Below are 15228 nucleotides of genomic sequence, written 5' to 3'. Positions count from 1 at the left end.
GTGTTTGAAGATAGAGTGGCAGATGTGGGGTGTCTTGGTCGAGGTGGTGTGCAAAGTGAGAGGGTTAGGGAAAATGATTTGGTAAATAGAGAAGAGGTAGTAAAAGCTTTACGGAAGATGAAAGCCGGCAAAGCAGCAGGTTTGGATGGTATTGCAGTGGAATTTATTAAAAAAAGTGGTGACTGTATTGTTGACTGGTTGGTAAGGCTATTTAATGTATGTATGACTCATGGTGAGGTGCCTGAGGATTGGCGGAATGCTTGCATAGTGCCATTGTACAAAGGCAAAGAGGATAAGAGTGAGTGCTCAAATTACAGAGGTATAAGTTTGTTGAGTATTCCTGGTAAATTATATGGGAGGGTATTGATTGAGAGGGTGAAGGCATGTACAGAGCATCAGATTGGGGAAGAGCAGTGTGGTTTCAGAAGTGGTAGAGGATGTGTGGATCAGGTGTTTGCTTTGAAGAATGTATGTGAGAAATACTTAGAAAAACAAATGGATTTGTATGTAGCATCTATGGATCTGGAGAAGGCATATGATAGAGTTGATAGAGATGCTCTGTGGAAGGTTTTAAGACTATATGGTGTGGGAGGCAAGTTGTTAGAAGCAGTGAAAAGTTTTTATCGAGGATGTAAGGCATGTGTACGTGTAGGAAGAGAGGAAAGTGATTGGTTCTCAGTGAATGTAGGTTTGCGGCAGGGGTGTGTGATGTCTCCATGGTTGTTTAATTTGTTTATGGATGGGGTTGTTAGGGAGGTGAATGCAAGAGTTTTGGAAAGAGGGGCAAGAATGAAGTCTGTTGTGGATGAGAGAGCTTGGGAAGTGAGTCAGTTGTTGTTCGCTGATGATACAGCGCTGGTGGCTGATTCATGTGAGAAACTGCAGAAGCTGGTGACTGAGTTTGGTAAAGTGTGTGAAAGAAGAAAGTTAAGAGTAAATGTGAATAAGAGCAAGGTTATTAGGTACAGTAGGGTTGAGGGTCAAGTCAATTGGGAGGTAAGTTTGAATGGAGAAAAGCTGTAGAAAGTGAAGTGTTTTAGATATCTGGGAGTGGATCTGACAGCGGATGGAACCATGGAAGCAGAAGTGAATCATAGGGTTGGGGAGGGGGCGAAAATTCTGGGAGCCTTGAAGAATGTTTGGAAGTCGAGAACATTATCTCGGAAAGCAAAAATGGGTATGTTTGAAGAAATAGTGGTTCCAACAATGTTGTATGGTTGCGAGGCGTGGGCTATGGATAGAGTTGTGCGCAGGAGGGTGGATGTGCTGGAAATGAGATGTTTGAGGACAATATGTGGTGTGAGGTGGTTTGATCGAGTAAGTAATGTAAGGGTGAGAGAGATGTGTGGAAATAAAAAGAGTGTGGTTGAGAGAGCAGAAGAGGGTGTTTTGAAATGGTTTGGTCACATGGAGAGAATGAGTGGGGAAAGATTGACCAAGAGGATATATGTGTCAGAGGTGGAGGGAACGAGGAGAAGTGGGAGACCAAATTGGAGGTGGAAAGATGGAGTGAAAAAGATTTTGAGTGATCGGGGCCTGAACATGCAGGAGGGTGAAAGGCGGGCAAGGAATAGAGTGAATTGGAATGATGTGGTATACAGGGGTCGACGTGCTGTCAATGGATTGAACCAGGGCATGTGAAGCGTTTGGGGTAAACCATGCAAAGTGTGTGGGGCCTTGATGTGGAAAGGGAGCTGTGGTTTCGGTGCATTATTACATGACAGCTAGAGACTGAGTGTGAACGAATGGGGCCTTTGGTGTTTTTCCTAGCGCTACCTCGCACACATGAGGGGGGAGGGGGATGTTATTCCATGTGTGGCGAGGTGGCGATGGGAACAAATAAAGGCAGACAGTATGAATTATGTACATGTGTATATATGTATATGTCTGTGTGTGTATATATATGTGTACATTGAGATGTATAGGTATGTATATTGTGCGTGTGTGGACATGTATGTATATACATGTGTATGTGGACGGGTTGGGCCATTCTTTCGTCTGTTTCCTTGCGCTACCTCGCTAACGCGGGAGACAGCGACAAAGCAAAATAAATATAAAAAAAAGCTTTATTGTCAAATTGTGTACATGATACAAAGTGAAATTTTTCAAGGCAATAAGCTCAGTTCAATGTTAAAATGTACAAGAATTATGAAATGAAAATGATAAGATATCACATAGAAGTATGACATGAAATATCACATAAAGAATCATCTGTCGCACTAAGAAGCTATATCACAGAGGAGTTACAGTGTCTTTAGATGGTTAAACAGGAGAAAGCTTTTGGGCCAAATGATTTCCTGAATCTATCTGTGTGTTGTATAGGCAGAGACAGTCTTCCACCTGACCTTGAAAATACATAGTATTGGTGTAGAGGATGACAGGTTGCATCTTGCATGACCTTCACCTGCTTCATTGCACATTCCTGATACAGCATATCTAATGTTTTAATGTTTGCACACAGTTTTGTAGCTTTCTTAGAAATTTTCTCAACTTTTTTTTTATCTTTACTGTTTAGCTTGCCATACCAGGCAGTAATTGAAAAAATATGAAATTGATTCTATGGTTGACCTATAAAAAAGTTGATTGTTTTGTCTATATGTAAACTATCTAAGTGCAATCTTTCATTACATTTTTATACATCATATCACTATTTGCACTGCCTTTTAATTGGTCATCTATGATGAAGCCTACATTTTCACCTTCAATTAAGTCTGGTGCATGTAGTTTTTTGTCCTAAAATCTATTATCATCTCTTTAGTTTTCATTCAAGTGCAGATGATTTGTTTAACACCACTCAACAAAGCACCTAACCTGTGCAATATAATCATTACAATTATTATTTGAAATTTTTTCTATGATTACTGTATCATCATTGTATTTTGAAGTAGTCCAGTTGCTTAAGATACTTCTGCAGTCATTAGTATGCAAACTGAAGAAAGTAGGGGACATAACGCATCCATGGGGTGCACCTGTATTGGTAAAGATTATGTTGGACTTAGCGTTATCTATCTTGGTATACTGTGGCTTCTGAAGATCTATTTCAGTAAGTTACAGTTTACATCCATCCCTACTAATTTATCAAACAAAATATGTGGCTAGATTGTATCAAAGGCAGAGCTGAAATCAATGTATAAGATTCTTGCTCGTGAGTTATGTCTATCATATGTTATGTTTGCTAATCTCATTCATAAAAGTCAATCTTACATCTTGGACATTCCTATTTTTACAATATGCAAACTGTAGTGGATCTCTGAAATTGTATGTGCTATTACACAAACAGTTTCTTGTTATGTCTTCAAGACATTTCATGATATTTGACATTAAAACAATAGGTCTGAAATTGATGAACACTTGAGGAAATGAGAATTTGGCAATTTGCTTTATTTCTGACAATTTCCATATGTCAGGCACTACCCTGTCATATGCCTTCTCCAGATCCATAAATGCCACATACAAATCCATCTGTTTTTCTAAGTATTTTTCACACATTCTTCAGAGCAAACATCCGATCCACAAATCCTCTACCACTTCTGAAACCACTCTGCTCCTCCCCAGTCTGATACTCTGTACATTCCTTCACCCTCTCAATCAGTACCCTCCCATATAATTTTCCAGGTGTATTCAACAAACTTGTGCCTCTGTGGTTTGTGCAGTAGCAGTATTGTAATGAAAGAGGTAGGAGTTGCTGTTACTGTGGAAAGTAAAAGAAGCTTGAAACTGGGTAATGTTATTAAGTTTAAGCACCTCGAGGGATACTCTAGTATTACTAGATACTCTAGTTTTACTAGTTGCACTAGAGTATCCAATTTTCAACCTGCCTTCTCATGGTGACTAAGCTTGCTATTATGCCCCTTAGGGGTGGAACTAAAGGGGAGAGGCATTTCCCAATTACATTAGGGCAATACTTTTAGATCTGAACAAATACCTGAGGTATGCTGTCACTTCTAGTTTTTTTGACAATTTTGGAGCCTTGCTGCCTCTGGAAAGACTGCACCGGAGTTGCCCTCTGCCAATGACCTATTAAGGGTGAGGCACAAAAGGCTACGAAGTGGCATTGGAGTCTACCAATTATGCCAAGGGTTAAAAGAGACGAGAGATTAAGGGTGATAGCACTGAACGTGAATAGGATGACTGGTGACAGTAAAAGGAGGGAGATTATGGAGAGGTTTAAAAGTTTTAGCATGGATGTGCTAGAGATGGGAGAAACCCTTATCCTTGGGCAGGGTGTGCGAAGTGAAAATGGAAATGATGAATGTATGTTATGGGAAGGCATGGAAGGTGTGGTATGGACAGGAAGGAGTGAAAATTATTAGGGAAGAGGAAAAGAAGGATGTGCAATTCTGCTATCAACAAGAGTATGTGAGGGTATTACAGAGCATGAATGAAATGGATCAAGAATAGTGTGGGTAAAAGGAAAGATTGGGATTGTAAAGTATGCATGAGTATGTGTGTATGCACCTATGAATAGTTGAATTCTTCATTTCACAAGCTCTTACCTCAAAGGATTTTCTTGGACTGTATTTTCACAGCAACCCCTTTAACAGGGTTTTGGGGTTCTCTTTGACAGTTTAATCAAGTATCTTTGTTTTAGGGGATACTGCCTTCCTTAACCATTCTCTCACTTCCTTGCTTTTGGATAAGAATATTTCATTGACCTCCAATTGAAAATGTAATCATTTCCCTTGCTCCATCTTAATCTTACCTGGAAAAAATTATTTTTTCTCGAAACCATTTCTTCCTATGAAGGAGGCCAGTAAACAAGCCTTCATTTTTTCATACTACTCCTTTTCATTCTTCTCTTTTACTTTTTGCAGTGTGGTTAAGAATTTCACAGAAATAACTGAGGGTCATATGCATTCCTAGCTTGTGTCTTCAGATTCCTGACTTGATAACAGGGGTACAATGGTAAACAGTGAGTTGCACAAGTTCAATTATAGGGGCAGTTGGTAAGTTATGATATATAATTGAGATTAATGTGTAACAAATTGCTACTTTTTTTTGTTCCTGGTTAATAAGTGTTATTTTGAAATTGATTATGTTTAAAAAGTATAGAGAATGGATATTATTCCCTTGAAACATTACTTTTGTGATCAGAACAGTGATATTTTAAAATTTACCTGTTTTCCAAAGCATTCAATGGTAAATACTGATATAGAACTTTCTTGAAGACTTCAGTTATATGATTCGTATTCAGAGGGGGAGGAAGATGTTGTAGATCCAGATTACAATTTCAGAGTTGCAGCTGAGGAGAGAAACCTATACTACCCCAATCAAAATGACAGTAACTTGATCAGAGATCTTGGTCTCACAAGGTCCATTACTGAGCTATTGATATCTAGGATGAAGCAGTGGAACTTGTTGGGCAAAAGTGGGCAAATCGCAGATCAGAGGAAGCATCACTTAGGTTTTCCAGCTTCTTCACCTGTCAATATGGGCTCTGCTTCTGCCACAAAGTAACTAGTCTGTTAGAGGCAATCAGAATTGGCTGTAACCCAAACGAGTGGTGCCTCTTTATTGACAGTTCATCCAGGAGCCTCAAAGCCATGCTGCTTCATAATGGGAACAAGTACCTGTCTTTTCCCTGGCTCACTCAGTGCACCTGAAAAAAGAATACAACATTGTCAAGACCTTGATAGATGCTTTGAAGTATGATGAGTACAACTGGGAGGTCATCAAACTTCAAAATGGTGGCTTTCCTGATGGGTCTCTAAAGTGGTTTCACCAAGTTTCCCTGCTATCTTTGCCATTGGGACAGCATGGACACCACAGCACACTACCAAAGGCAGGACTGGTCATAGTGGACTGAATTCTCTGTGGGGATGAACAACATCAAGTGGGAGCCACTGGTGGACTCTCTGAAGGTGTTGATGCTACCACTGCACCTGAAATTAGGCCTTATGAAACAATTTCTCACAGCTCTAGATAATGAGCCTACAGCCTTCAAGTACCTTCAAGTACCTTCAAGACTTCTTCCCAAAGCTTTCTGAGGCAAAGTTCAAAATTGGTATTTTCATCGTACCGCATATAAAGAAGATACTGCAGTGCACGGAATTCCCCAAGAAGCTCATTAGAAAGGAGAAAGCAGCTTGGTACAGCTTTGTTGCAGTGGTTTAGGGCTTCCTGGGCAATCACAAGGCTGATAGAGCTGGTTGAGATTATGGTGAAGAAATATGGCAAAATGGGCTGCCAGATGTCCCTCAAAGTCCATATCCTAGAGTTTTTATTTATTTTTCATTCATTATACATAATTTCTGTTTTCTGTATCAGCAAGATAGTGCCAGGAAACAGCCAAAGAATGGCCCATCCACTCATATACACACATATATATGATATATATATATTTTATTTATTTATTTATATTGCTTTGTCGCTGTCTCCTGCGCTTGCGAGGTAGCGCAAGGAAACAGACGAAAGAAATGGCCCAACCACCCCCATACACATGTATATATATACACGTCCACACACGCAAATATATATACCTATACATCTCAATGTACACATATATATACACACACAGACACATACATATATACCCATGCACACAATTCACACTGTCTGCTTTTATTCATTCCCATCGCCAACTCGCCACACATGGAATAACATCCCCCTCCCCCCTCATGTGTGCGAGATAGCGCTAGGAAAAGACAACAAAGGCCCCATTCGTTCACACTCAGTCTCTAGCTGTCATGCAATAATGCCCGAAACCACAGCTCCTTTTCCACATCCAGGCCCCACACAACTTTCCATGGTTTACCCCAGTCTCTAGCTGTCATGCAATAATGCCCGAAACCACAGCTCCTTTTCCACATCCAGGCCCCACACAACTTTCCATGGTTTACCCCAGACGCTTCACATGCCCTGATTCAATCCACTGACAGCACGTCAACCCCGGTATACCACATCGATCCAATTCACTCTATTCCTTGCACGCCTTTCACCCTCCTGCATCTTCAGGCCCCGATCACTCAAAATCTTTTTCACTCCATCTTTCCACCTCCAATTTGGTCTCCCACTTCTCGTTCCCTCCACCTCCGACACATATATCCTCTTGGTCAATCTTTCCTCACTCATTCTCTCCATGTGCCCAAACCATTTCAAAACACCCTCTTCTGCTCTCTCAACCACACTCTTTTTATTTCCACACATCTCTCTTACCCTTACATTACTTACTCGATCAAACCACCTCACACCACACATTGTCCTCAAACATCTCATTTCCAGCACATCCACCTTCCTGCGCACAGCTCTATCCATAGCCCATGCCTCGCAACCATACAACATTGTTGGAACCACTATTCCTTCAAACATACCCATTTTTGCTTTCTGAGATAATGTCCTCGACTTCCACAGATTCTTCAAGGCTCCCAGGATTTTCGCCCCCTCCCCCACCCTATGATTCACTTCCGCTCCCATGGTTCCATCCGCTGCCAGATCCACTCCCAGATATCTAAAACACTTTACTTCCTCCAGTTTTTCTCCATTCAAACTTACCTCCCAATTGACTTGACCCTCAACCCTACTGTACCTAATAACCTTGCTCTTATTCACATTTACTCTTAACTTTCTTCTTTCACCCACTTTACCAAACTCAGTCACCAGCTTCTGCAGTTTCTCACATGAATCAGCCACCAGTGCTGTATCATCAGCGAACAACAACTGACTCACTTCCCAAGCTCTCTCGTCCACAACAGACTTCATACTTGCCCCTCTTTCCAAAACTCTTGCATTCACCTCCCTAACAACCCCATCCATAAACAAATTAAACAACCATGGAGACATCACACACCCCTGCCGCAAACCTACATTCACTGAGAACCAATCACTTTCCTCTCTTCCTACACGTACACATGCCTTACATCCTCGATAAAAACTTTTCACTGCTTCTAACAACTTGCCTCCCACACCATACATTCTTAATACCTTCCACAGAGCATCTCTATTAACTCTATCATATGCCTTCTCCAGATCCATAAATGCTACATACAAATCCATTTGCTTTTCTAAGTATTTCTCACATACATTCTTCAAAGCAAACACCTGATCCACACATCCTCTACCACTTCTGAAACCACACTGCTCTTCCCCAATCTGATGCTCTGTACATGCCTTCACCCTCTCAATCAATACCCTCCCATATAATTTACCAGGAATACTCAACAAACTGACACCTCTGTAATTTGAGCACTCACTCTTATCCCCTTTGCCTTTGTACAGTGGCACTATGCACGAATTCCGCCAATCCTCAGGCACCTCACCATGAGTCATACATACATTAAATAACCTTACCAACCAGTCAGCAATACAGTCACTCTGTTTTTTAATAGATTCCACTGAAATACCATCCAAACCTGCTGCCTTGCCGGCTTTCATCTTCTGCAAAGCTTTTACTACATCTTCTCTGTTTACCATGTACACATATACATACATATACATATCAACACTTACACGCACACACACACACACACACACACACACACACACACACACACATATATATACATTTACATATTCATACTTTCTTGCCTTCTTCCATTCCTGGTGCTACCCTGCCCCACAGAAAATGGCATCACTACCCCGTGCTTCAGTGAGGTATTCTTGACTATTTATTCATTTATCTATTATACTTAATCGTCATCTCCCACGTTACTGAGTTAATGCAAGAAAACAGACTGGAGAATGGCCCAAACCCACCCACAAACACATGTATATACATAAATGGCCACACACACGCATATACATACCTATATATTTCAACATATACATACATATACATACACAGACGTATACATGTATGCACATGTACATACTCATACTTGCTGCCCTCATCCATTCCCATCGCCACCCCACCACACATGAAATAGCACCCCTTGACTTTTATGTTGATAAATTCAAGTAGAACACAGGAGCATATTCGGAGGAGCAAGGTAAGCACTTTCACCAGGATATACTGGACTCTGAACGTTGCTACCAAGGAATATGTAACAACGTGATGGAAGATTATATTAGGGGTCTGATTTGTGAAAGTGGTTTACAATACAATGATAAATCTCGAAAAAGTACTCACTTCAAAATCTTTTGTGATCACTTTTATTTAACATTAGTGTAAATGCATGTTACTTTGATTCATAAGTTGTTGCTTTTCTGACTTTATGTGAATAGAAATATGCAGATTTGCCCATTGTCCAAATAGAAATAGGTAAATTTCAGTCACTGTTCTGGTCAGAAAAACAAAGTTTAAAGAGAATAATAGCCTTTTCTTTACTTTTTATGCATGAGCAATTTGGAAATAACACTTACTATCCAAGAACAATTCATGCATAAGCAATTAGGAAATAACACTTACTACCCAGAAACAAAAATTGTGTTACACAGTATTATGCATGATTATTATTCCAAACAGACTGTGGCTATTTTATTTTTCCTACTTATTTTTTTCCTGTATAGGAAGATGTTTTTCATGGGTTCAAATCATCATTTTTATTTACTCATTCTTGTATAATCTAATTCATCTCCAACGGTAAATTTTAGTATGTTCTAAGGTATGACTAGTTTCAGAAAACTGCAGTTTTATCCCATTGACATTTATTTAGACTCCTTGTCTCAGTCTTTCTTATCCATCCCATCAGAACCCATAAAATCTCAAGAAAACAGCAGCTCGTCAACAGACACATCTAGCTCTGGGCGCCGAGCGCATCCAAGAAGGGGAAAGAAATCCACTAAGAGGCAGAGTCGCTCAGCCTCTCGCACAGGCTTTGAAGAAACATCCTTCAGGTATGATTTATTGAGACTATAAGTTTGTGTGAGTGCTTTAATCTCAGATTTCTTTTTTTTAACTCACAGGCTCAAGTTCATCTGATTTTGATTCTTTGCCATGGTATGTGTCATCATATTTCCCATGATATGAGGTTCTTGCCAGGTGATTGCTCGTGAGCTTTTTGATATATTGGGTTCCTCTTTTAACTAAAGGCTCTTCAAATCATGGTTATCAATATTCAGTCTCTTCTGTCAAAGACAATAGAAATTGCATGTTGCATCATTATTTTGTGTGTACATTTGTGTTCTTTTTAATTACTAAACAGATACTAATACATTGCTAAAACTTCCTTAGTTATAAAAATTTCATTCTACGAGATGGAAATTTTCCATTCTTTAGTTATATAAAATGATAAGCAAGAGGTTTCATCCATTTGTGATGAATCTCATTAAATGCAATAGTTATTCCCTTAAAAGAATAATCTGAGATTCATTTGCATTTTCGTGATTTACTCTTTCGACATATTCATGGAATTGGCATATTTCTTCAGTTTGATAATTAAGTAAAAGTTCTTATTTTGTAGTAAGAGTTAAGTAAGACCTTATAGGATAAAGTAGTAAACCATAATTATACATGCTTTAACCTACTAAATTAGTTTGGTGTTTTATCTGTTGTATATCAGATAGATAACAAAATAGCCTCCCTGTAATTTTCTTGATAACACATTCTGTAACAAATTGTGTTTATTTATGTATGTGTGTTTGTGTGTGTGTATGTGCTTATGTGTGTGGTTGAGTGTTTGCTCATTACCTTATTTTCCTTATCTCTTAACATTTCTTTACTGTCATACAACTTTTTAGATGTTGTGACACCCTCTGCTATCACTGCCTGTTTATTTTGCCTATTCCATTTACTCATGCATATTTTCTGTTAAATCCTTTCATGGATCTATTCTTTTTTGAATAACATTGTAGATTATTACTTTCATAGTTAGATTGCTTCAGTGATTACATTTTAGATTATATAGTTAGATTGCTTCAGTAATTTCATCGTAGATTATATAGTTAGATTGCTTCAGTAATTTCATGGTAGATTATATAGTTAGATTGCTTCAGTAATTTTAGAACTATAATCATGTTTGTCCTCTTCCTTCACACTTCCAGCATGGGTAATTCCATGGTTCTTCATGTGAATTAGCTCCTTGTTCTCAGGTAGTTTTTTGGGTGACGAAATTGGTGGTTGTTACACGAGTTAAGGTGTTGCTTGTACTTACTTCTATTTACTAGGAACATTATGTAGGAGCCTCTGGAAACACTACTCTAGTGTTAACCCCTGCCTTTGGCCTATTACAGGCAAGGCACTAAAGGCTAAGAAGCAGCACTTGAGTTCACCTGTTATGGAAACTCTTTTGCCAAGGCCACCCCCTAGAGGGAGTTTCTGGAGGAACCGGCATCAGAGATATAGATAGATAGTTTGCATTTTGAAAATTTTCTGAAAGTTTCCTCGTCCTTCTGTTTGAAAACAGTTTTAATACTGACCAGTAAGTGAGTAAGTCTTCTCAGAAGAATTCTCCTAATGTGTTGGTACAGTGATTTGATGGGTGCTTTATCAACTCCCAAAGTCCCTTCTTATGCATAAATTCTTGAAAACTGCCTCTTGTGAGATTATAGTCATAATTTGGTCTCTTTTCATTGTATGCTTGTTATTTGGCATTTCGTTAGGTTGAAATTCATTAGTAATGTATGTGACCAAAGTTTGTGATTGTTTTGAGTTTCCTTGTAGGTTATCTCATTCCTGAAAAGCCCTTATGTCTCATGATTATAGAATAATTCATAAACTTATGTATATGTGATTGAACTATTGTTATTCTGAAGAGTCATTTACACTGATCGGGATCCCCCTCCAGGTTAGAGGCTCTAGTAATGGACAAAAGTTCCCATATAGGCCAGGCCTTAATTGAGATATAGAATGGATTATGAAAGGGAAAACGAAGAGACAAGGGAAAGTATTTACAAATATTGAAGGTAGTGAAAAACCTGTCTTTTAGAATGTGGCAGATCATAGTTATTGGCAAAGACATGAGAAGGTAAAGAGTTTCAAAGCTATGAAGTGTAGGGCAAGAAATGTTATCAAAACAACCCACCCTTGAGTTGCCAATGGCCTCTTAGCAATCAAGTGATGCTGCAGCCTTCCAAGTATTGTGTGGTATAGCTAGTGTGTGTGTCTGTGTGTGTGTGAGTAATAACTATAGGAGGGGGGAAAGTAAACCATTATTGCAGCATAGGGCAAGAGGTTCATGTAAATTTGGCATGGGAGAGTTTATAAGTTGAACTGATGTTGACTCTGTTAGATAAGGATGCAGAGCTAGAACCACCCCAGACACAAGTGCAGTACTCCAAGGACGAATCAGTCCTTTGTATGAATGGGGCAACTGTTCAGAAAAAAAGAAATGTTGACATCTTAATAGGACACCCAGTTTCTTAAAGGCAGACTTAAGTGTTTCTGTAACGTGGGGTTTTCAAGGAAGAGTGGATGCTTCAGTAATACCAAGGTTGTCAAAGGAGTGACAAGAGTCATAAGGAGTTTTTGATAGAGGGATGGTTTGAAATTGGTTCATGGAGACATTAAACTTAGCTAGATTTTGTCTACCTCACTGAGAGATCCTGTGCAAGTCTGAGTTTATTGAGGAAGCTGTGTCAAGACAAGATGCAGCTTGAGTAAGAGAAGAAGAAGCAGAATTGACGGATGTGGATAAATGCATTGTTGAATCATCAGTTTATGAATGTATTTTAATAATTGTGGAAAAGAGGAAATCTTTGATAAAAAGAAGAAAAAGTTTAGGGGACAGGACCTAACCTTAAGGGACACCAATGTTGAATGAGAAAGGTGGGGAGGCTGATTTACCAAAATCCACAAAGATAGATCAGCCAGAGGGGAAGTTAAATATGAAGGAGCAATGTAAGGGAAGGAAGCCAAAAGAGGGGAGTGTAGAGATGGAATCCCAATGCCACACCCTGTCTAAAGCTTTAGATATGTCAGGGGCAACTACACAAGACTCCTCAAAATCTTTCAGGGATACTGACCAGACATTAGTAAGACGAGAAAGAATATCACTAGTGGATCTCACCTTATGGAAGCCACACTGGTGATCAAAGAGAAGGCTGTGAGATTCAAGGTTTCTAAGGATATGGGAGTTGAGAAGGGATTCAAAGACTGTGGGAATGATAGATGCCAAAGCAATATGATGATAGTTAGAGGGGTCAGAATGGTCACCCTTCTTAGGAATGAAATGTATCAATTTATGCTTTCAAGAAGGAAAAGTTTTGGTTTTTAAACAGAAACAGAATAGACAAGCAATTGCAGGAGCAAGTTCTGAGGCATGCTCCTTCACTGCATGAGGATGGATGCCATCAGGCATAATCCATGCTTGTGCCCAGAGATAGAAAAGCTTTTTGGACAGTTGGAAATAAGATTATAGAGAGGGGCATAGGATTAGGAAGAGGAACTTTGAAGGAATATTAGTCATCCAAGGTGGAGTTAGATGAGAAATGGGGGCCAAAGAGAGTTGCTTTGTCTCTGGGAGAGACAGCTGTAGTACAGTCAGAATGGAAAAGTGAAGAAGTAGAGCAACAGAAGTTGTTAGATACTTTTAGCTAAAGACTGGAAAGATCTATCTGTGGATGATGAGGAGACTTTATCACACTTCCTTTGAATAAAGAATGCTTTGCCTCGTGGATAATATATTTGTTGTGATAATGGACAGTGATAAAAGCCAGAGGAAGGAGAACTTTTCCAAGCCCAGTATGCCTAATCCCTTCCCTGAATGACCTCAGAAAAGGAACAGTTGAACTGTGAATTGGAAAAAGAGGTAGTCTTGGAGGAAGAGGGGATAAATGCTTCCATTCCCGCAAGAATAACCTCTGCTATGCATTTGGTGGAGACAAAAGTGTCATCACATAAGAGACATCAATTTTTGCTAGGAAATTCAGAAAAGAAGTTACATAAGTTATTCTAGTCAGCTTTGTTGAGATGCTGGTATGTACATTTAGAAGGGACTGCCGGAGGGGTAGGTACCATTAAGGTAGGTACATTTATGAGAGTGTGATCAGATGAACCAATTGGGAGTGAGATTGTGTAGTTACATCAGGATGGAATATAGGTGAGAAACAGATCCAGAATGTTCAGAGAGTGGTCTCATCATTGAGGAATATGAGTAGGGTGGGAGATATTTTGCTGTAAATCGTTGGAAATGGAGAACACGAGGACTTCAATTCCTCCACCACCTGTAGGTGAGGAATCCAGACATTGCCTATGGTGAATGGCTTATGAGTTTAGGTAGTCAAAGAAAGATATGACATATCTAGAAATAGGAGAGAGTTAAGCAAAACAGAGGAAAAGTGTGGTAGTTGGGAAACAGACCTAAAGTCACATAACATCAAAGTTTGGAAACTCAAGATCCTTGAGGCATACAGGAGGTATGTTGATATTAGAATAAGCACAAACACCACCTTTGAACCAGAATTGTTCATAGAAATTATCGTTGGTTATGAAGAAAGGGGGCTAGTGAGAACATTAGATAAGTGTGTCTTAGATAGAAGTAAGATATTGGTAGAGGTACTAAACAAATGATGTTGAACAGAAGAGAGGTTATTAGAGAGACTGCAAATGTTGGAATAGTGAATAGAAAAAGAAGAAGGTCTGACATAGAGGGAACAGTTGTGGGAGGGGCCAGTATTACTACTGTCTGAGCCCTCCCTCTCAGAAGAGTTTGGCAGAAACTTTGAAATTCTTGGCATCTCATGATGCCAGGGACTAGGGACCATAGACCTGTTGGACTCTCTCATGATTAATTATGCTCCTCAACTTATGATGGGGTTACGTAAGTTAAAAATGCATTTGATGCTGTACATCTAACTTACTGAACATCATAGCTTATCCTAGCCTACCTTAAACATTCTTAGAAAACTTACATTAACCTACAGTTTGACAAAATCTTTTAGCACAAAGCCTATTTTATGATAAAGTGTTGAATATCTCATGTAATTTATTGAATTCTGTACTAAAAAGAAAGATGGATGTATGGATACTCAAGAACATACACAGCTGAAAGCACACTGGGCATGAAGATTGTTTGAAGCGTATACAGGTACACCACCGATTTTCCAGCACTCTTGGTACCAAAGCCTTGCCGGATTAATCATTTTGCCGAACCAACTGTAGTCATGTAATGATAATTCATCAACACACCTCTAACCCACTAATTATACATCTCCCATGTGTCTAAAGTATACCATGGACTGCTAGAAATTTCAATTAAACAAATATTAAATGTTTGAGCACCCTAAGATGATAAGTCTGTCCTTAGATTGTTTGAATCCTGTGGGATCTTCTTTGTCTTCTGATGTTAGTGTTTTCCTAGGTGTGCATCACCAGAATAATGCAGATTCATCTGTATTATACCCCTGTTCAGGACT

General features: G+C 39.3%; 1 protein-coding gene across 1 annotated transcript in view; it reads left to right on the top strand.

Moving 5' to 3' along the window:
- LOC139751786 (uncharacterized) overlaps positions 1 to 15228 on the top strand; it is a 242557-nt gene that overhangs the window by 127726 nt on the left and 99603 nt on the right. The window contains exon 4 of the mRNA XM_071667323.1: positions 9627 to 9771. Within this exon, the coding sequence (XP_071523424.1) occupies positions 9627 to 9771 (145 nt within the window). The remainder of the gene's footprint in view (positions 1 to 9626; positions 9772 to 15228) is intronic.

The sequence above is a fragment of the Panulirus ornatus genome, chromosome 12 (assembly GCF_036320965.1).
Source record: "Panulirus ornatus isolate Po-2019 chromosome 12, ASM3632096v1, whole genome shotgun sequence".
Taxonomy (NCBI): Eukaryota; Metazoa; Arthropoda; class Malacostraca; order Decapoda; family Palinuridae; genus Panulirus; species Panulirus ornatus.
This window is presented reverse-complemented; position numbering and strand designations above follow the sequence as displayed.